The sequence below is a fragment of the Psammomys obesus genome, unplaced genomic scaffold (genome assembly GCF_907164565.1).
Source record: "Psammomys obesus unplaced genomic scaffold, mPsaObe1.curated_primary_1811, whole genome shotgun sequence".
NCBI lineage: Eukaryota > Metazoa > Chordata > Mammalia > Rodentia > Muridae > Psammomys > Psammomys obesus.
Window position 1 is genome coordinate 25,568,368 of NW_026596034.1, and position 21,671 is coordinate 25,590,038.

Sequence of the window (21,671 nt, forward strand, 5' to 3'; positions counted from 1 at the left end):
ACAACAACACAGCCTCCATGTCTCTGAGGTGTCTCTGTGCCACCCATCAGCAGCAACCTGCCCATCCCTGCATTCCCCACATGCCAAAACATGCTGGCCTCTCTTTACTTTTGTAGGAGAAATAGTGTTAAGTTATCTGGATTTGATTTTTAAACCAACAAGTGGGAATTAGTGCCTTTTTTGTGTTTTTGTTTTATTTTGTTTTATTTTTTTTTTCCTGTGTGTCTCTGTCTGGAATTTTAAATAGAAAAAAAAAATCTAGAAGCCTTCTTTTTCCCTCCACAAAGGAAAAGAGTTCTAGGACCCAAAAGAAAGTGCTAGAAAAAGGTGATGCATTTTCCAAGTGGGGACAGTTGAGCCCACCATCTGTCTCCTCCCTGGCTGCCATATTACATTCTTCCTTTTAACAAGTTTACTTTTCTCCCCAGCCAGGGCAATACAAGTAAAATTCCATTATAACAAACTCCAAGGACAGCTAAACCACTTTATTGTGGTAGGATTTTGTTAAGCTGAGTACATGTCTGGAATTTATATTTCCATTCCATGAGAAATAGAGACAAATAGCTACCAGGGTAAAAGAAGAGAAAGAAATGGAAGAGCTTGCATTTCTAAAAGGGTGGGAAGATGGAAGAAGCCCGCTGGTGGGCAATGATTCTGCCATACCCTTGCCTCCCTCCACAGCCAAATCAAGGCCAAAAAAACTCGCTGCTAATGGTGATGTTTCAACCTCGCCAGGCTGCAGGAGTCTACGTTCCAGCCAGAACTTCCAGAGGGAAGTGGGGTACTGAGTAGCTTTGGAAACCTTGCCTCGTGTTTGATGTCCATCTCCCCAGCTTGGTTCAGACTAGCGTTTATTTTCTAGAGAAAAGTACGACTGAAAAACACCTGACACCAATGAGACCTACATCATGGCCTTAGATACAGCCCCTTGATTCAAAACCAAGTTTAATATCCTTAAAGTCCACAGTCGGTCTACTAAAAAGGCAGGCAGATCTCCATAATTCATGTATGTTAGCCAAAATGACAACCTTCAGGTACCATGAATGTCACACAGTTATCCTAAGCTGTCTTTCATTTTCTGTGGGGGTTGATTATATCAGATCAAAACAGAAGCAAAGTATGGGAAAGCAAGAAGATAGAAATGTTTTAGTATAACACCCAGTCACCTCACTGTGAAAGCTCAGGCAGGCAGAAGACTGGCAGAGAGAACAGACCTAGGGAAGGAAGGAGAAAGAGGAAGAATCTAAGTGTTCCTTAAGAAATAACCGAAATAACCAAAGTCAGTTTCCATGCCATTTACTATCTGATACTAAAAAGAAATGGTTGTGGCAATACATTTTGCCATTAAAACACACACACATACAACAAAGTGAGGATAGAAGGCAAGTTCATTTGCGTAATAAAAGCTCCGTATGAAAAACCCACAGCTTCATGCTCACACCTAACAGGTTTCCTCTGAGACTAAGAATAAGACAAGGATGCCCACTTTTGCCTCTTCTATTTAAGTACCAGTTATTGTATCCAGAATGCTTGGGGAGGGAAAAGAAAAAATATCCAAATTACCTGAGTGGTGGTGGCGCACCCCTTCGATCCCAGCACTCAAGAGGCAAAGGCAATTGCATCTCTGAAGTAAAGGCCAGCCTGCTCTACAGAGTTTCAGGACAGCCAGGGCTACACAGAGAACCCCTGTCTAGAAACAAATGATATCCCAATTAGAAAAGAGGGCTGGTGCGATGGCTCGGCAGGTGTAGTGGTTTAAATAAGGATGTCCCCCAAAGGCTCAGATATTTGGACACCTGGCCTCTAGTCATTGGCACTGTTTCCAGAGGTTTAGGAGGCAGAGCCTTGCTAGAGAAAGTAGGTCACGTGGGACACCACTTCCTGCCTCAGCTTCCTGCTCCTGCCCCCATACTTTCACCTCACTAAGATGGTCTCCTAACCCTCACACTCTCTCTTCTTTAAGTTGCCTTGGTCGTGGTATTTTATCACAGTAACAGAACAGCAACTAATAGAGCAGGCTAACGGGCTCACTGAGCAAACCTGGATACCTGGATTCCATCCCCCATGTCAAGAAGCTGGATGTGGCACACCTCTAGCCAGCCTGGGGTATGCAGCATGGCCGGAAAAGGACAGCCCTGCCTTAGTAAGGTGGGTGGAGAGAACCGACTTCCAGTTCAACTGTCCAGGCATCTTGTGGCATCTGTATCCTTAGCCAGATGTTCCTTACATTTAAATTAAGTTGCATTAGACCCATAGTTTGCATGACATCCTGTTCTTCTCATCTAAAGGAACGTGTAAAAGGATTTGTGTCCATTGTCTCAGCTTATTAGGTCATGAAACTATTAATTAGAACCTCATTCTTCCTATTCCATTGTCTCCTCAGCCTGAACCTGTAAATTGGTCCTCTGCTAAGCCACCTTCCCTGGGCCATCCAGACACCCTCTCCTAGCCTTGCCACTCAGGGCCAAGATTAGGTTTCCCAAGCAAGCAGCTAGAAGCCTCTTTAAAGAAGCCACACACAAACCCAGGGACAGCTAAACTGAGCCCCTGTTCCCCTCCCTCCCATTAGCAGGCCATCAAAGCCTCACCATTGCCTACCTGCCTCAGAAACAGCTGGTATTCACAGATCTTGGCCTGTCCTGTGCTAGATGCCTGAGCCATTCTGAAATCTCTACACCTAAACTGGGTCCCGTTCACTCAACCCCTCCTCGAGGAATCCCTGCCTAGAGGATAAGAGGGTAGCTCAGACGGTAAAGTACCTGGGTTCAGATTCCCAGCACCATGACAAAATGCAGGCATGGTGGCATCAGTCTCTGTGCAGAGGGCAGAGCCGGTGGGTCCCTGCAGCTTGCTCACCAGCCAGTCCAGCAAAATTGAATTCTAGGCTCAGTGAGAGAAACTATCTCAAAAAAATGAGGTGAAGAGCAACTAAGGAGGACACCTAAGACCACCCTCTGGCCTCTTCCACACATGCCACGTGCACTCACACTCACATATATGCACATAAGCACCTGACCATGTGTAAACACACACTCGGGACCCATCAGCACAATGTACACAGATCAAAGCTAAGGTTCTAGAAAGATCTACCAAAGGACAGACAGACAGAACCAAGAGCTCTGCTTCTCCTGTCTTTATTGTAGGGCTAAGAGCAGTAAAAAGAGGAAGGAAATAAAAGATGCAATCACATTGTACAAATAATATATTTATTTCCAAATCCCAAGTGATAACCAAATTACAAGTGTCTCTGCCTCTATCTTGCTTCTTTATACAAGGATTAAAAAAGTTTCAGTCACAGCAAGCCGCTCATGAGCCAAGTGCCCTGGGCGCAGGTGATACGGCCGTGATGGTCCAGCCACCTGCTACTCAAGCAGTTCCTCAGGCGCTCTGCACTCCGTTCCTGCCAGCCCTGCATGCACCCCAGTGCCTCTTCCTGTGGCCACACCTGGCTCGGCAGGAACTGCCCAGCCTAGATGAACACAGATGAAAGCCTTTGTCCGGGCCCTTAGAGCAATCTGGCTGGAGGTCCTAGAAGTTGGCACCTGGCTGCCATCCTCTCCTGGGACAGCCTCAGCTCACAGTCCAAAGCGGGCTGGTGTGCGGCGAGGCGTCATGGGTTCCCCCTGCTCCTTCCGACCTGGAGTGTAGATCTTTGTGGACCTGGACACATAAAGAGGAGGTCAGAAACAATGTTTCCCTCTGAGCAGGGACCCAACAAGACCAAGGGCCTCTAGGTCTTGCTGTTTCTGACCCAATGCACAGCATCTCCAAGGCTGAAGGACCTCACCCCCGCCCCCCCGCACACTACCTCCCTCCAATGAGATAAAGGAAGTCACTCTGACATCAATTAAGGAGCTAACAATGGATTTTTAGACTACTCCTTTGTGGCCCCTAGAGAAGCAGATCACCACTTTAGCTGTGTGACAAAGCACTGCACTTGCCTTTGTAGGACTCAGTCGAGAGGCTGGGGCCTCTGAGAACACTCTTGCTGGGTCATGCCCACCTTGAGTGAGGTGGAGCTGGCTGGCCTGGCCAAAGAGACCAATCATGTGCTGAGAACAGGGGCTCTGGGCCATGTGCTATCAACAGCCGAACCCATGAAGGGAGGGGATGGGGAGAGGACCAGAGGCTGTGTTCAAACACCAAGGCAATGATTCAGTCACCCACATCAATGTACCATGACACTTAACTCAGTTAAAAGCTGTGCGTATCAAAGCTTACTGGAGTGTGCGTGACTGGCAAAACCTATGAGTATACACTGTCACAGATCAGTGTGCCAGGGTAACGGCCCCAAGGCCAGATGAATTTTCACATCCAGGATCCACGCATCCTCCTCCTACGCACCTCTCCTTTGGGTTCCTTTGCAGTAGTAAAACTATTAACTAAACTCTGTCCTGGGTTCCTGAATCACACCAGAACCCAGACTGAGTCTGTGGAAATCCCCAAACGTAAAGAGATAATCTTTACACACACCTGCTGGTGTGAGAAGTGAGGACAGGCCCACGGAGGACTATGCCCTAGTTGTCACACTCAGCCTGACGCTATCCACTACACCAGCACAGGCGCAGAAACCCAAGGCTCTCTTCTGTCTGGTGGTTTTGGTTTTGGCGTTTCGTTTTGTTTTGTTTTTCCTAACCCCCTTGCCTAACAATAAAGCTGTAAGACCCACACCAAGACTCCAAGCCTACTTCAGGCTGATGACCAAGAGCTGCAGCAGACATCTATGCCTCCCAGTTGTCCAGCTGCCACCTCCACGTGTCCACCCAGCACAAAGCCACCTCTCCTCCAATTTCCCCTTGAAACTGCCAATGCCTCTTAAACCCTGACCTAGCACTGACCTGGCCCTGGGTTTTCCCCAGAGCAGAGCCTCACCTGACACTGCCCAGTGGACTGCGCTTCTCCTGTTCCTGCCGCCGGGCACGCAGCTGCTCCTCAGCCAGGGCCATCTCCTCCTCCATGGCAGACGCTTCTTCTTTAGCCCGGCGACGATTCTCCTAGAGAAAAGCAGAGGGGACCGGCTGCAGAGGCTGTGTCTGTGCTGGGGCCAGCTCTATGAACCCAGGCCAGTGGGGCTCTATATCCCAGCACCAAGGGCACCTTTCCTTCTGCAGCTCGGGACTCTTTGTAAAATATTCGAGATAGACACTAGGTAATTTAGTGTAAGCCAGTCACCCTTTAGCACTCCATGTATCTGTGCATGTGTGCATGCGTATGTGCATGCGTGTGTATCTATGCATGTGTGTGTGTGTGCATGCACGTGTGGGTGTGTATCTGTGTGTGTTGGGGGGGGGGGCAGATGAGCCCATACACAAGCCAGAGGGAGGATGGTGCTCATCGGTTATTCTTACTCCCTTCAAACAGGGTCCGTGGCTGGACCTGAAGTTCACCTAGGCTCCCCTTCAGCTAGGCTGGCTGTTGGGCTTCTAGGACCCACCTGTCTCTGACCCCAATGATGGGGTTACACATGCATGGTCATTCCCAGCTGTTCTTATAGGGGTCCTGGGGATTTGAGCATCAGTCATTGTGACTACACAGCAAGCACTCTCACCCACCGAGCCATCACCCCAAACCCAAGAACTGTCAAGGCAACCTCAAGTCAAGGTTTCACTTTTCCTCCTGGCGATACTGGAGACTAAACTCATGCTAGTGGACCACAACCACAGCCCAGTACACGCGCTCTTCTAATCAGGTTCACAACCACGCCAGGAGGTACACAGAAATCATGAAGACACTGCCATGTGGCTGGAAAGGAACCCGTGTTTGTCCCAGTGTGGAGAGACTTATATGAAAAAGTGAGAATACAAAAGCAGGGCCACATTTTGTACCCTTAAATAACAGATTAAAGGGGGTTCTTTAGTAGACACCAAGTCTGTGGGATGGGGTCATTGGTAGAGGAAGCAGAAGAGAGGCAAGCTGACACCACCAGAACCACAAATACACCTGAGCTTCCCAAAGCTGTGGCTATGTACTCAGATTGTCACAGCACGACTGAACCAGAACCTAGCAACCTTTAGTTACTGAAGTGCACGTGACAGAGACACAAGTTAGCCACCGCTAAAGAAAGTAATCAGCCAAATGCACACTGAAACAGTATATAGGACAGATGACAATTGCTCCAATAAATCAATGTCATAGAGAGAGAAAGCAGATCCTGCCCCGGAACGCAGGTATTAACACTCAACCACCACAGCAATGTCCCATCCTAATTCAAGTAAATCAATCGTGAGATGTTATCTCTGAGATAAACGGAAAACTATGGATAGGAACTAGACACTAGCTGACACAAAAGGTTAACTGTTAGGAGTGACAGTGGCATAGAAGCCATGTTGAAATAAGTCCTAGTTGCAAGTACTTCAGGATAAAATAACAATCTTGGGAGGCACACTTAAAAATGTTCTGGGAGGACAAGGATGAGTGGGAGGTGGGTAAAAAAATAAAAAAGACTAATATCAATTACATTGGATAAGAGATTAGTTAATCACAGTGGCTTCTTTATAGTATTGTCTAGTTTTATAAGTATTTGAAGTTTCAGTCAAGTCTAAAGAGCAAAAAGGCCCAGGCAGCCCGCCAGCCAGAGCCGTGCAGGGCATCAGAGAGGCCCAGGCAGCACGCCAGCCAGAGCCATGCAGGGCATCAGAGAGGCAGGCTGGCACGGTGCAGCATTCACATTTGGAGAGAAGTGAGGAATCGGAGGAGCCTTTTTTAGCAGGTGGAAGGAAAATCTTGCCCACAGGCAAACGGCATCTCCCCACAAGCAAAGGACCCTGACCTGCCGAGACTTGCCAGCCTGTTTCACACTGTAGAACATCGGGCCCAGCTCCGCCAGCCACTCTCCATCCACGGCGGTCACACACTGCATGTATTCCTGTGGGCACAAGGCGACAAGGTGGAGGTCGTGAGGGATGAGCTCACGGCGAGGAGCCACATGAGAAGGGTTCTACTGCTAGCCTGAGGCTGGAAAATGCAAGGCACACTACAATTGTCATCCCTGCTCCATCCACATTCTGCCATGTGTGAGGAAACCGCACCCAGCATTCAAGAGGAAAGCCCTGCCATATAGAAGCAGGGGCCGCTCTCCACAGCAGCCAGCAGGGAACAATCCTTTGGCACGGGTGAGGCCACTGTGCTTACAAGTTAACTCGATACTCTCCCCACACAAAACTGAAAGCAGCCTCAAAGGCCCTGCAGAAAGAACAGGTGCCTCGGGTCTCCGGATCTCTAAACAAGGCATAGATGGCACAAAGGCCTGCTCCAGCCAGTGCTCCAGGATGAGGGGACCAGACTCACCTTGGTGGTCATGACCAGCTCGTGATACACAATGTAGTCGGGGGTATAGCCCATTCCAAAGAGGGAGCTGGTGGGGTGTAAGTGGCAGGGCATCCCTGTGCGGATGTTCACATACTCCCCAATGCCCTAGAGGGAAAAGCAGGTGGCCACATCATCCACAGTCCTGACACAAGTTTAGGGGAAGCCCAGATCTACATGAGAAAGATGCATGAGAAAGGAGGTATCAAGAAGAAAAGGGCCAGAGCTCTGTGGCTCCCGGGCTCACCTTGAGCTTGGCTGCCTGGTGGAAATAGGCAGCACAGATACACTTTCTAACAATGTCCCAGTCAGTGCCACACGAGGCCAGGCTCATCCGCTGTTGCACCATGATATCCTTGAGCTGGGCCCGTACCTCCCGAACCTAGAACAGGATACAGTCAGGCTTGCGCCCTCCCATCTCCCACACCACCCCTCCTCCAGACTGTGGCCCTCTGGAGCCCTCCCATCCCACACACCACTCCTCCTCCAGACTGTGGCCCTCTGGGCTGCCACCCACCTTCCGCATGGCCTTGGCGTGGATGAAATGGTCATTGCACCATATGGTAGAGTAATTATTGTTCTTCCACTGCAGGTAGACATTCAGGTAGGTCAGGTGATCACTCTCAGGGACGGCAAACTTCTCCCGGATTTGATCACTTTCTTCTTCTCTGCCCTAGAAAAAGAAACAGGGATTTTTAAATACAGACATGGGAGCTGGGAGTAATGGTGCACGCCTCCAATCCCAGTACTCTGGGAGGTAGAGGCAGGTGGATTGCTGTGAGTTCAAGGCCAGCCTGATCTACAAAGTGAGTCCAGGATAGCCAGGACTATTACTAGGAGAAAACCTGTGGGGAGAGGAGGGTGGGGAGGGGAGGGAGGGAGGGAAGGGAGGGGGGGGGGGGGGGGGGGGGGAGGGGGAGGGAGAGAGGGGAGGGGAGGGGAGGGGAGGGGGAGACCAGACCCATAGGGCATATCCCAAGGATTCTCACACTACACCTGCCCACACGTCAATATGCACAACAATACAGAAAAGAAATAATTTATAATAAAATAGGTTAAAACAGTAGGTCTCAGGCAGAACCATACTACGATATCAAAGATGGTCTTGCAAATTTCCAAAACACTGTGAGGACCACTGACCTAGTCCTCCACCTCCCTCAACCAGCCTATGAGAAGACAGCAAAGACAGAATCTCCACCCATGCCCATAACGCAGAGGACGGAGCCACTCCCCTGCCAATGAGCCCTCCAGTCCTCTGGGAAGGGAGAAGGCGGCGCTGCCTCCCTACCTTGGGCCTGTAGAAGATGGCGGGGACAGAAAGCATGGAGACAATGAGCAGGATCTCGGAGCTGCAGCCCATGTCACAAGACACGATGAGCATCTTGGAGAGCGCTGGGTCCAGTGGGAACTCCACCATCAGCCGCCCCGTGGAAGTGAGGCCTCCTAGGAGGGGAGAAAAAGCCAGCAATGCAGTGACCAGTGGGCGGAGACGAGAGAGGTGCCAGGCAGTGGAGCCCACCAGTGCTGGCACCTGTGTTATCCAGGGCCCCCAGGATCCAGAGCTGATACATGGAGTTGAGCATGTTGTCCTCTGGGGGCGGGTCCATGAAGTGGAACTGCAGCAGGTCCTGCACCCCCAGGGACTTGAGCAGCAGCACCACATTGGCGAGGTTGGTCCTCTGGATCTCTGGCACGGTGGTGGTCAGGAGCTCGTTCTTGTAGGCGCTCTGTGTGTAGAGTCTGCCAGGGAGAAGCCAATGACTGGGCTGCACCTGCCTGCACTGGCCTGCCGGCCCCTCACGTGGATTAGCTACACTCGGGGACCACGCGACAGAATGTCAGCAGAAACTACTCAAGAGTCTCGGAAGCATGACCCTCAACAGCCAACGCGTCCTACAAACAGGGACTGTCCACCCACTTCTCAGGCACCCACTTCTATCTGCTCAACCCCTTCTTCTATCCATGGCTCTTCTGCTGGAGCCTTCTATATGGCTGTGGGCGCCAAAATGCCTGCGACGAGAATTACAGCATGTACTTGCTGAGTTTCTAATGAATGAATTATTTTTTTAATCAGACAAGCAGGAGGAAAAATAATTGCACAAGTGAAAAAGCGTCACCATTTCACTCAGAACCCCCCTGCAGACGGCGGCCTGCCATCCTTGCTGCCGTTCACTGAAGGTCCCTTTCTACAGAGCTGCCTCAGGGCTCAGAGCTCCCGGGAAAGATGACTCCATCCACCCATCAGCACCACCAAGAGGCAGCCTTCAGCAGCGCCCAGCCTTGGGATGGACTCTAAGGACGGCCCGCAGCAGAGACTCCCCCAGTTGTGGTCAGTGGTCCCAGCACTGCCCTGAGAAGCAGGCTAGCACAGGGCTCCTACCTGAAACACTGACCTGGGCCCGTCCTGCCAGCTCTCCCTGACCTCTGGTTGGCATTGGCCTGGCTAATGGGGTAAATCTGCAGAGCATCCATGCCAATCCTGGGGTTGAAGACCTAGTGGGGACACAAAGGACTGATGAAGGACGGAGTGATGGGACAGGAAAAGAACCCTGAGACAAAAGCAAACCCACCACAGAGGAAGTGATTTAGCAACACAGGTGGCCAGGAGACTCAAGAAAGTCTCAAAGGTTTCTCTCTCAATACCAGTTCTGTGACCACTAGAGAGTTACTTGAATTAGCTAGACCATCAAGCTACCACCAGAATTGGCTGAACCAAACACATGGCAAAGTCACTACTCACTAAATGTTAGCATCCCTCTCTGCCACTCTCTCGCACCTACCAGAGTGGACCAGGGCCTGACTTAGAGCCTCTATGCTGAATTCACTTTGGATGAAGACCCAGAATCCTGCCTCCTGTATCATCCCTTACCTTTAACTTGCAGTAGCCAGAATCGATAACAAACATGATGCCATCAACAGTCAGAGATGTCTCAGCAATGTTGGTAGCAACGATACACTTCCGGACACCATCTGGGGCCTAGGCCCAATCAGGACAAGCAGAAGGAAAGGGTAAGTTTTTGGGAGAGAAAGACTGGCAAGAAGACCCCACTTTCCACCTGCTCTTCCAAGAAAGAAATATCCCTCTTCCTGCCCACTTTGTGGAATACCAGGAGACACCCAAACCTAAGTGCCCCCATCGCACCTTCTGGAAGATTTTGGCCTGGAGGTCAGATGGCAACTGGGAGTAGATGGGCAGCACAGCCAAGGCGGGTGCATTCTCTAGCTCCTCCAGGTGTTCCACAATCTGGTCAGAGGTCACCTACGGCAGAGGAAGGAGTCATGAGACCTTGGAGCCCCAAACTCATGCAGTGTTCACCCACCCACCCCAGTGGTGACTGAAGCACGCACCTCAATGTCCTCTTGGCCAGGCATGAAGATCAGGATGTCCCCGGGGGCCCCAGACAGGTGTACCTGCAAGGACTGTTTCACCGCGGCCTCCACGTAATCCTCCTGTGGGGTCTGCAGCAGCAGAGGGCAGTGAGGAGGGTGCAGCGGCAGCACAGGTCAGCGTCCCCCAGAGGACACACAGCTTTGTCACCTGTCTGAGCTGCAGCACTGGACTGATGATGACCTTAAGGTAGGCCTGATTGCTGAGGCCTTTACAATTAGAGTGGGTATCTCCCCACAGAACAAGGACACAAACCCTTCCAGAGAGCCATTCTAGGTCCACCTGACTCAGGAGCTGCAGACTGCCACACCCGATTCACAGCACTGACTGAATCTTCCCCAGCTGACTCTTCAACAGAGAGTGTAAAGGACGGAGGCTTCTGTACCTTGCTGAAGAGGATGTCAACAGGAAAGGTACGTCCAGGGATGTGAAAGATGGGTACATTTCCAAAAAAAGCAGCAAATTTTTCTGCATCCATAGTAGCTGACGTGACAATGAGCTTCAGGTCTGAACGCCGAGCCACAACCTAAAAGAAGGGGTCAACAGAGGTTCCTGTGGGCTTGGGACCTCCAGCCTTGGCTCATTATTACACAAAGCAGCTGGCACAGCTGGCAACCAGGTGTACTGGGCTTATCAGTGCCAAAGACTGAGTAATAGAGCTACAGCATGAACCACAGTCACCCAGCTGAGTAGGAAGACACCAGCAGGGCTGACCAGGCGAGCTGGGAACTTTGGAGGAGGACTCAGCGGAGCACCTGAGCCACACAAGGAATAGAGCCTCACCTCCCGGAGCAGCCCGAAGAGCACGTCAGTGTTGAGGGAGCGCTCGTGGGCCTCATCCATGATGATGGCACTGTAGTGGTCCAGGTCAGCCTCCCGGAGGGACTCCCGGAGCAGGATCCCATCAGTCATGTATTTGATCAAGGTGTTCTCAGAAGTGCAGTCTTCAAAACGAATGGCGTAACCCACCTGGAGGTCAGAGACGTGGCTCAGGGGGGCGCTACTGTCGGCCCCACAGATGGGTCCAGCTCACACAGACTACAGCCTGTAGCACAAATGGCAGAAGCCGTCAGGACAAAGCTACGTGGCTTAGACCTATGCCCACTCACCTCTTCGCCAAGGTTTCCCCCCATCTCTTCGCTGACTCTCTTGGCCACTGACATGGCAGCCACACGCCGGGGCTGGGTGCACCCGATCATCCCATAGTCCGTGTAACCATCTTCATGCAAGTACTGGGTCAGCTGAGTGGTCTTGCCGCTCCCTGTCTCCCCAACCACGATCACAATGCTGTTATCTCTGCAAGGAAGAGCACGCAAAGCACGGAGCACCCTGAGTGGAAAGCCAATCTTGAGGCAACTCCCCAGGAAGCCTTAAGAAGCCTTGGTGCCTCTGGCATGGTCTAGCGCTCCGAGAAGCATGCTTGACCAGAGAGGAGTTCACCAGAAACCAGCCTTGTAAGGAGCTCCCACATGAAATGTCAGGCACACAGTCAAGGTGAGCCTGACCACTAAAGGAAGTAATGTTATCTTACTTCACGCAGGCACCCTAAGCCAATCCACTAGGGAAAAAACCCTTTCCCTTCCCCATTAGATATGATGCACAAACAGGAGACGGCCTCCGCACTGGGCCACGGGGCCTGGGACCTACCTGATGATGGTGAGAAGCTCCTGCTGCACAGCGAAGATGGGCAGGTACTGCCTCTGCTCCAGGATTGACTTCTTCTTCGCAAACTCACTGCTGGCCTCACTCTTCTCCTTCATGTGATCTGCAAACTTCTGCTCTGTCCTGGGAAACACCACAGCATGCGGCACCTCCCACACTGTCCCTCCTAAGAATGTGAACAACTTCGGCAAGAAGCACCGAAGGTGTCAACCTCCTGGACACCAAAACAGCCTGAGCATCCAAGACTCTATCGATGGCATCAGGAGCAGCACTAAAGGCACAAGACTCCATCATCCTAAGACACAGTCCAGAGCCCTCAGAGAGCTGCACAGGATCAGACAGAGCGGGCAGAAGAGAAGCTGAAACTAACCAGCAGGTCATTGACTTGGAGAGACGATCCCAGACAATTTCAGTGCCAGACTTAAGAAGGCTCAAAAGCCACAGGGGTCTCCCAAGTTCCACCTACACAGTACAGGACGGGTCAGAATTCCTCCCTCCCCTTGACAGGCCTAAACAGTGCAAAGGCCTCATTTTCAAAGAACTGTAAGAACAGCTCGCTTCTGTTTGCCTTGCTGCACCAGTGTCTAGTACATGGACACATCCCAGGACCCTTCGACCCACCTTCCCCCAGAGGGTCCTTTCCTCCCTCAGATCTGCCCAAAGCTCAAGTTTCTTTTTCTAATCTCACTCAGTCTCCGTGATGATCTGACAAATGAAACCTAAGGGACTAAATTACCCAAAGACCAACAATGGCTGACCAGTAATACCAACCTCAGGCAGAGGTACAAAGAAACTACTAGCTCAGGACAATAGCTCCATGGGACATGACATTATTCAAAGGATGAGAACCGGGAGGGACACTTGAATCTAGCATCTACCCAGTGCGGGGACTCCAATAAGCAGTGACTCAGCAGCTGCATAAACGTCTCTGAACAGGGAAGTTACTAACAAAACAGACAGCCCCTGTACTTTAAAGGCCCTGGGAGAACCAGTTCCTCCTTACCGTAACGTACTGAAACCTGACCAAGGGAAGAAACCCTGTCTTCCCATGTGGATACCTCAAAGAGCAGGGACGCCCCACAACACTGTCTGGGGTTAAACGAGATCACTATTTCCTAGCTCAGTGCCCTCAATCAAATTCCTTAACCTCCCTGAGCCTCAGTCTACACAACCCTCATGGAAGCGGCAATGGTGACAATGGGGACAATCCTCAGGGAAGTCTAAAGTCAGCAGCAAGAGACTCAGAGGAAGGGATCAAAACCAGCAAAGGTTCAGAGTCACAGCCACCAGCTTGGGCGGAAACTTGCGTCTGGCCAAAACTACGCACCTGTAGTCCACTTTCCCGTCTTCCGTCACAGCTTTATCCGGCTCCTCCTCCTTCTTGACCCCCATTATGTCGCCTAGCTTGGTCCCTGCTAGTTCCCAGTGTTTGTGCTGAGCCTGAAGAAGACAAGAGTTAAGTCACTCCATCCTCTGGTGAGACTGCAGGCCATGGGGCCAATTCTGGAGGAAAGCAGGCTTCATCCAGCAGACAGTAAATTCCCACAAGGCCCTGGCTGCACCAAGCCACACATCTCAAGCCTCATGCCCCCAGCGCCCAACACCAGGACCCGTGGTTGCCTTAACTAAGGACTGAGTACTTGGTACTAAGAGAGAACACAGTACTCTCCTTGGGCGGCTGCTTGATCCACGCAAGTCTGTCCTCTGACTGCCGGTGGGCATCTCTGTATGCAGTCTTGGTGTTTTTAACAGGAGTAAGAAAAGAGACCCCAGCCCGAGGAGCAAGGCACCAACCTTTCTCCGCTCCTTTTGTTCCCTGTGCTTGCGGACTGTCTGGCTGCCTTTCCGAGCAATAATGGCCAGGTCTGAGGTGGCATCCTTCACTGGGATCACAGGCTCCGGCTGAAAGAAGGGGAGGAAGAGAAATTCCCCACCGGTCAATAAAGCCACCCAGACGGCCTGTTGTACACGGCCCCTAGCAGAAGAGTCACTACCCGCTGGCACCGACATGTGACTGTTCCCGATCTTCCCTGCCCCTCCTCTTCGGCACTCTCTAGCTTCCGGGTCTCCAGCCGCAGCCTCACCTGCTTGGTGAAGACGATGCGCCCATCCAGGAAGGGAGGCACCAGGTTGTGCACCATCAGATGCACCTTGGCTGCATTGTCCTCTTCGAAGTCCTCGTCCACCTCCAGCCGATGGACCACCCCGCTGGTGAGCATGCGGTTAGTCTCCCAGCGCTCGTTATCCTGTGGGGACACGAGGACAGCCACATTAGCCTGCAACTAAGAGGTGATCCTGAAGGGTCAACAGGCAACTCCGTATGTAACAGAATCACAGCGGGACTCTCCACCCTGCAGCGCCTCACCCAGGAGCCACTGAAGCTGAGGCATTTGCAGTACTTGATCCCAAGAAGCCCCTGGGCAAAGGCCCTACCCCCTCCAGACACAAAACACACACCCAGGAGCAGTATCGCTGGCTGCACCATTCCCCCCGCAGCCCCTCATGGGGCACTGCTGAAGAAAGAAGCAGGAGCCAGGTTTCCTAGGCTTCCCGCTCATGCTCCTGTTTGGCAGAAGCATATCTGACCTGGTCCTGCCTGTCAACAGCCAGCTGTGTTGTGGAACCACTTGGCAAACAGAGACTCCTCCCACATGGCCCAGCCCTGCTCTAAGCCTGTGCCGGCCGCCGCCGCTGCCTCACCTCATTGATCTGCCTGCGCTGTGCTGAGATGCGCTTCTGCTTCTGTTTGTGCAGGTGCTGCTCCCGCCGCCTCACATAGTCCTCAGACGAGTAGGCCAGGGGGTTGTGGAACTCATCGTAGCCCTCATCCATCATGTACCAGTCCCGGTCTGCTTGCTGCAGAGCATAACACAAAGCATGGGAACAGGGACAGGTCACATTCATGCAGGAGATGCAGCCAAAGAAAAGCAAAGCAGGTATCTGGTAAGAGTCCAAAACTACCAGACACGCCCTGGTGATCAGTGTGAGACCTGGAGAAGGGCAGGAGGACTTTACGCAGCTTTGACCTCACATGCGGGCTGCCAAATCACTTCTACCTTTACCACACACAGGCACCCCAGGCCGGAGTCAAGTCTGGCCGGCCACATCAGTACAAAAGCCTCACGGTACAGCCTGTATCGCTCAAAAGGTTCCAGGGCTCTGGACAGAACAGCAGTAACGCCGTCCTCAAAGCCCAGTCCTGCTGGAGGGCCCCTCAGAGCCCAGGGCTCTAACGCCTCCTTTCACCCGCATCTGCAGGGAGAGCCACCATCTCCTGTCCAGCCCCTCAAAGATGTTGCCCTTACGCGCTGGTCATCCTCCCACTGCTGCCGCTCCTCTTCCGTGTCAAATGAAATCCCTTCCTCGCCATCCTCGCGTCTTCCTGAAGGAAAGCGGATGGCAGAGGTCAGTCCACACCACTCCAGCTGACGCCCGGGACAAGAGCTGTACAGATTCTTGAGTATGGCCTCCACTCGGCCCCACCTGGACCAGCCAAACCACTGTCTGTCTCCTGTCCCTCAGGCCTTACCTCGACCCCTGGACAGACGTGGGGTGGACCCCAAGTGTCTTCTGTCATCAGCCCACTCGTTGTACTTGTAGGAAGGGGTTGGCAGTGGTGTGTCATCTGAGTACTTGCTCCTCACAGACCTGGGAAACAACAAGATCAGCTATCACAGTTGTCCCCCAGCTGCCAGCAACTCTCCCTGCCCACATCCCTCGTCCACCTGCCCAAGACCCTGGCTGCCCCACCCATCCGTCACCTGTCTCGATCTCGAGTGGACGGCCGATGGCTCCGATCAGAGTCCCGATAGGAAGGTGTCGGGGAGGGCGATTCCCACTGGGAGCGCCTTGAAGAGCCATAGCCACTGTCCTCCTCCTCCCAGGTGGACCTTGAAGGGGTAGCTGCATCTGGGACCACAGGAAGCATCCGATGTCACCGAGCCGTGCTTCCGACAGCATCTCTCTATGCAGCTGACACCTTTGCCTCAGCTCCCAAAGCGCTGGGTTACAGGCATGCGCCAGCACACCTAGTTTCTCAACTCATTAGTTACATGTACTTATTTAACTGTGTTTGTGTGCATACACGTGCCACAGCGCAAACGCAGAGGTCAAATGACAGCTCTCAGGAGTCGGCTCTCCTTCCACCATGGGGACCCCGGTGACTAAACTCAGATCTTGAGGCCTGGCAGCAAGTGCCTCCACCGGGTGAGTCCCAGCCCCACCTTACTTATTCCGTTTCACAACCTTGTACTTACCTGTTACAAATCAGATAGTGCTGAGGCTCTTCACAGACTAAATAGTCCAGCTTTCACTGTTTAAAACTATACTGAAGGAATCAATTTCTCTCTGCTAACCTTCTCATCTTAAAACAAATAGTTCTTTTTCAGGAAATTCTTCTTGATCCACCACATCTCTAGTTCCCTTCCATTTGAAAACCCTGCTTTGCGGCAAACTGCCTACATCCTAAGGAAGCAGCCAAGTGCCTACCCTCAGGAAGTACATCCACCTCAAAAGAGAGGGGCAGGGCCACCCCCAGCTGGCTCAGGGCCCAGAACTGCAGAGGGTTACAGTAGACTTAGAACTTCTGCATGGCAGTACAGCTGACTACTGCTCCCTCTGCTTCTCGGGCGCCTGAGCCCCCCACCCCACCCCCAGAGGAGAGCTGAGAATACCTTTTGGCCGATGTCGAGGACTCTCTGGTTCATTTCTTCTGCTGCTGCGCTCTGAGCCTCCGTCTCGCTCTGACCTGCTGCTGTGCCTACTTCTGTCCCGCTCATCTGTGAGAGTCACACACACGGGGCTTAAAACTGGGTCCTTGTGCTACCAAACACCCACACGCACTGAGCAGAAAGCACAGCCTCTCTACTCACGCCCTCCCATGACCCGGGGGCTTAAATCACACACTCGGATTTTCCCAATGGATACAAAGGGCCACACAATAGCTATTTTCCAGTAAGAATCAGAAGTGAACAGTTACAGGTCTACCATGAAGAGTTGTGGTACAGCAGACCTCTAAGCTACAGATGACACTGAGCGAGGCCAGTGCTGGACTCTGTCTCACCTTGTTCCACAGCACTGTCCTTTCTCCACCATCAATGCTACTGTAAACTCTGGTTTCTTAAACAGATTACCCATCATTCCCTTTATCACCAGTTTTCACAATAAAACAACTCAAGCATGCAACTGTACTATAAGCAAGATATCTTTCCTTAAATTTCTTTCTAATTCTGTTCTCAAAGGGTCAAGTCAAACTCACTGGATCAGACAGAATACAAACCAAACTGTCCAATTAATGAGTATTACCATAAAAGTTCTTGCAAGAAAGAGGAAAAGAACAGCTTGCTGGTTGAAATGCTAACAGACACCAGGACAGGTGCCAGGCAGTTTACCTCTGTCTCTCTTGCGGTCGTAGTCTCGATCCCGGGACTTCTCCTTCTTCCGATCCTTTTCTTCTTTGGATGAGGCATAGACCCCATGCTCCCTCCGATCCCGCTCTCTCTGCCGACTGCGTTCCCAAAACTCTTCACTCACACCCCCAGGGTGTGACGGCGTCTCTACCCGAGCAGCTCGGTAATGCCTGAAACAGGGGGATGAGCTGGGAGAAGCATTTCCCTCTACCTCTGGCTATGCCAGCATGCGATAGGCCCTCTCCATCGCATCGCCCTGGTGACAAAGGCCTGTCCAAGGCAAGAACCCCGGCACTTAAGCTCCATCATCCATCTTAGCTGCCTTTGAAATCTCCCCACGAATCTTTACCAATTCCTACCCGCTGCCAGTATTACAGAATCACAATAAAACCATAAAGCTCTTAGGTGTCCAACAGGAACCTGAGATGAACCTGGGCTAGTATATTTGACCACCAATTTTGACTCTTTCCTTACCTGTCTTTGCGGCTACTTCGGCCAGCCTGCTCATCTCCTTCCTCCTCAGCATCCTTCTGCTCATCCTTACTCTCCTCCCAGTCTTTATAAGAAGAGATTCTGGACTTTTTCTTATCGTCCCCATCATCCTTCTCCTCTCGCTCCCTCCGTTTCAGGGAAGCCAGTAAGTCCAGTCCCAGCAATGAAGGGCGGGGAGCAGGAGCTTTGAAGACATGCTGCTCGCTGGCTGCACTTTTGGTCTTGCAAATAAGACCACCAACCTGAGAGTCCAGATTTGTGCCTTCCAACCGATGGATGGAAGCATCCTCACCAGTGTCCTCCATCACAGCTCTTATGTCTTCCCTGGAAGGGAGGCAAACCATTAGAATTGGACATAAGAAAACTCAACTTTACTGTGTCCCAGAATAACGAGTACTTAAGTGGTTGTCCCTACCTCCCTACGCTAAACCCAGGTCATCTGCTAGCTAGCTGGTGCTTACGTGCATGCATGCATTTGTGCGTGCGTGTGTGTGTGTGTGTGTGTGTGTGTGTGTGTGTGTGTGTTCATGCGGGAGCACATGCACTGTGTGCACAGGAGGCCAGAGGTCAACGTCAGGTGTTTTTCTCCATTCCTTCCTTATTTACTTTTTGAGACAGGGTCTCTCACTGAACTGGGAGGCAATTTGGCCAAGCCGGCTGGCCAGCAAGCACCTGGGGTCTGCCTGTTTCTGACTCTTCAGCATCCATGGGCCTCTACTCGAGGCTTTTCCATGGGTTCTGGGGACCTAAACTCTGGTCCTCATGCTTGGAAGAAAGCACTTCACCAACAGACATCTCTCCAGCCCCTTTTGTTACTCGTGAAGACTTTCCTACAGACAATGTCAAAAAGCTGGCTGTTCCCACCTTGGCATATACAAAAGACAGAGACACATATACACAGACCAAACACGAAAACCAAGAGGGCATCACCCAGACAAGAATAAGCCTCACTAAGGGCTTCTTACTGGCAAACAACAGTGTTTATAAAGAAAGTATAGGGCGAACTAGATTTAAGTCAGAAATCTCAACTAAATCAAGCTGGAGAAGGTGATACCCACCTGCCTTCTCAGCACATGGGAGGCTGACTTATCAGAGGATGGCAAGTTTGAAGCTAGCCTGGGCTACACAGTGAATTTCATACGGGCTAAGCTATTTAATAAGATTTCATTCATTCATTCATTCATTCATTCATTCATTCATTCATATTCTCTCTTCTTCCCTTCCTCCCTCCCTCCCTTTCCCCCCTCTCCCTCATGTACTTGCTCTTAAATTTGTTCCCCTACCCGTCATCTAATTTATTCTCCTATAATTTCATCCTTCTACAGAATATAGTTTCTCCCACTTAAGAGCCAGAATAATCATCTCTACAAGGCCCCATTAGCTCTCTGCCTCCAAACACCAGTCAAAATACTCACCTTTTTCATGTAAACTGCAGCAGCACAGGCCCCTTCTCTAGTGACAGACACACATACACACACATACACACACACACAGAAATCCAGGCTCTTGGCGTTTTCTGCTTCTGTGACAGTAAGCAGCTGCTTGGTTAGCTATTACTGCTCTCTCTGTAAAACAGACATCACTTTTGCTTTACAATCCACAGAACCACTGTGAGAATCAAGCAACTGCATGTGAACCATGGTTGGAACACCAATGTAATTGTTATATATCTGGTTATCATGCTCCTGAATACTGACTAGCTTCCTTACTAATTTTTTTATATACACTCTTCTACCCACCCATCCCACCTCCTTTAAACCACAAATTTCACAGAGCAGAGATCTCAGCACGTAATTTTACCATCCACATTCTACATACTTTGTGATTTTTGTTGTGGATCAGTTGTGTCTAGTGGGAAAAGGAAAAAAATGCACTCCATAGCGGGTAAAATCTCTTGAATTACAATGCGCTCATCAAAATTACTTAAGGGAAATACTAAGTTAGGAAATGGCATTTCAGGAAAGTGTTCAAGAGAGTGCAAGATGCCCTGGGGGCTCAGCTGATAACAAGCGCATCTTCACCTGACACTATCCACTTATGAGCATGAACCTATGCTGGACACACAGACAGCTATTCTCATTCCAATGTGTTGGTAAAGCATGAGAACTGCACCTCTGGGATCGAGACTTCTTTTGACATGTTCTAATTGACATGCACAGCTTTAACAAGGAATGCTGCACCCATAATGTGAAGAAAAAGGAGTTTCGTTTGGAAATTTCATCAAATGGAACAGAAAAAAAAAAAAGTTGCATATGAGGAGATCTAGGCAAGAAGCTGAGATACACAGCCTCTCGGCAGTTACCTGAATAATGACTTATGGCTTAAAATGTCATTTGTCTACAAGCAAGAGGCTCCTGTCTGTCTTGTTGATTCCTATAGCCCAATAAATGGCAAAATAAAAATCTGATTAAATATAACCTATTAAAAGGGATTAAGTCAAACATTTCTCTGGACAGCGAGGAGTTCTCCACAACACAGAACAAGGAAGGACTTAATTACAGCAATTAAGGAGTTCCAGGGTCTGATGGGGGAAGCTCAGCAGCAAAAAAAAAATCACAAAGGACCTCTTGGGCCAGCAATTGCTTATTACATGTGTCCTTGGGCCAACTGTCAACAATACCGAAAGGAAAAATAAACTCCCTATTTCTTGGGGTAAACATTCTATTTCTAGATTACTTGCCAGATCTGGTGGAGACACTTCTGTGAGAAAGAAGGAAGGCACCAGGAGCCCTACCCAGGCTCTCCAACTAGCCGGTAACAGGTTAGGGTGCCGTCCTAAACAAGGACGCAGGGAGGATCCCTGGATCTCCGTGGGGCCGTTCCCAAACACCGGGATGTGACCAGAACAACGACAAGTCCGGAGTAGGTTGAATGGACACAAGACTGCTCAAGAGAATAGAGAAAGTTGGGGAACAAGGTCTAGAGAACTCTCCAACCAGGGCCCAAGCCTAAACCGCGAACCCATCCCGGCCGCCTGGAGCAGCCATGGCTGCTGAAAGACGGGTCTGGAAAGAGGAAGAGACACTCACCTCCCTCAGCAGGACTCTCGGGACCTTCTGTCCCTGAGATGGGGGCGCCAGCGCGGCCACTGTTCGATCAGAGTGTCTCAAACAGGCAAATTCCGCTGTTTGGAAGCGGCCATCATGGTCCCATAATGCCCTGCGTGCGGCCCTCTATCCGCCAAATATACCATCGAGAGCAGCCCAGAAATCGAGGGTTCCTGGACCGCCGAGCGAAACAGCGTGAACCGACCTTCTGAGCCGCAAAGTCTTCTTCTTCGTCTCCGAGTCTCCTTGCGACCAATCGCGCTTGGCGTAGGAGTTGATACCCCGCCTCTGGCCTGTGGGTGTGAACAGGAGGGCAGAACGAGGTCGGCCATGTTTACTAAGGGCGGAAATGACATTGCTTCCGGTTTG

At 51.0% G+C, this 21,671-nt stretch overlaps 1 protein-coding gene across 2 annotated transcripts; it reads right to left on the reverse strand.

The window, feature by feature from the left end:
- Positions 1–3,137: 3,137 nt before the first annotated feature.
- Positions 3,138–21,522, reverse strand: Dhx38 (DEAH-box helicase 38). 2 transcript variants are annotated; one of them, XM_055621277.1, is made up of 27 exons: positions 21,285–21,522; positions 18,238–18,574; positions 17,746–17,933; positions 17,029–17,133; positions 16,117–16,264; positions 15,885–16,003; positions 15,661–15,737; positions 15,056–15,211; positions 14,440–14,601; positions 14,150–14,257; positions 13,683–13,795; positions 12,341–12,478; positions 11,803–11,989; positions 11,477–11,662; positions 11,079–11,219; positions 10,654–10,764; positions 10,448–10,564; positions 10,175–10,282; positions 9,686–9,798; positions 8,837–9,045; positions 8,594–8,748; positions 7,823–7,978; positions 7,553–7,687; positions 7,288–7,413; positions 6,770–6,865; positions 4,873–4,994; positions 3,138–3,660 (listed from the first exon to the last, which is right to left on the reverse strand). In XM_055621277.1, exons 2-27 carry the CDS (start codon positions 18,558–18,560, stop codon positions 3,576–3,578), a joined length of 3,684 nt encoding a protein of 1,227 aa, XP_055477252.1. In that variant the 5' UTR covers positions 18,561–18,574; positions 21,285–21,522; the 3' UTR covers positions 3,138–3,575. The 2 variants fall into 2 exon arrangements, with proteins under 2 accessions (XP_055477252.1, XP_055477251.1); XM_055621276.1 differs by having other exon boundaries at positions 3,139–3,660; positions 18,238–18,579.
- Positions 21,523–21,671: the final 149 nt, after the last annotated feature.

Coding starts and splice junctions, on each gene's coding strand:
- Dhx38 (XM_055621277.1), bottom strand. CDS start 18,560: ATGGAGGACACTGGTGAGGATGCTTCCATCCATCGGTTGGAAGGCACA. Junction 14,602..15,055: donor AGCGCAGGCAGATCAATGAG/GTGAGGCAGCGG, acceptor GTGTCCCCACAG/GATAACGAGCGCTGGGAGAC. Junction 6,866..7,287: donor AGCTGGTCATGACCACCAAG/GTGAGTCTGGTC, acceptor TTGTGCCCACAG/GAATACATGCAGTGTGTGAC.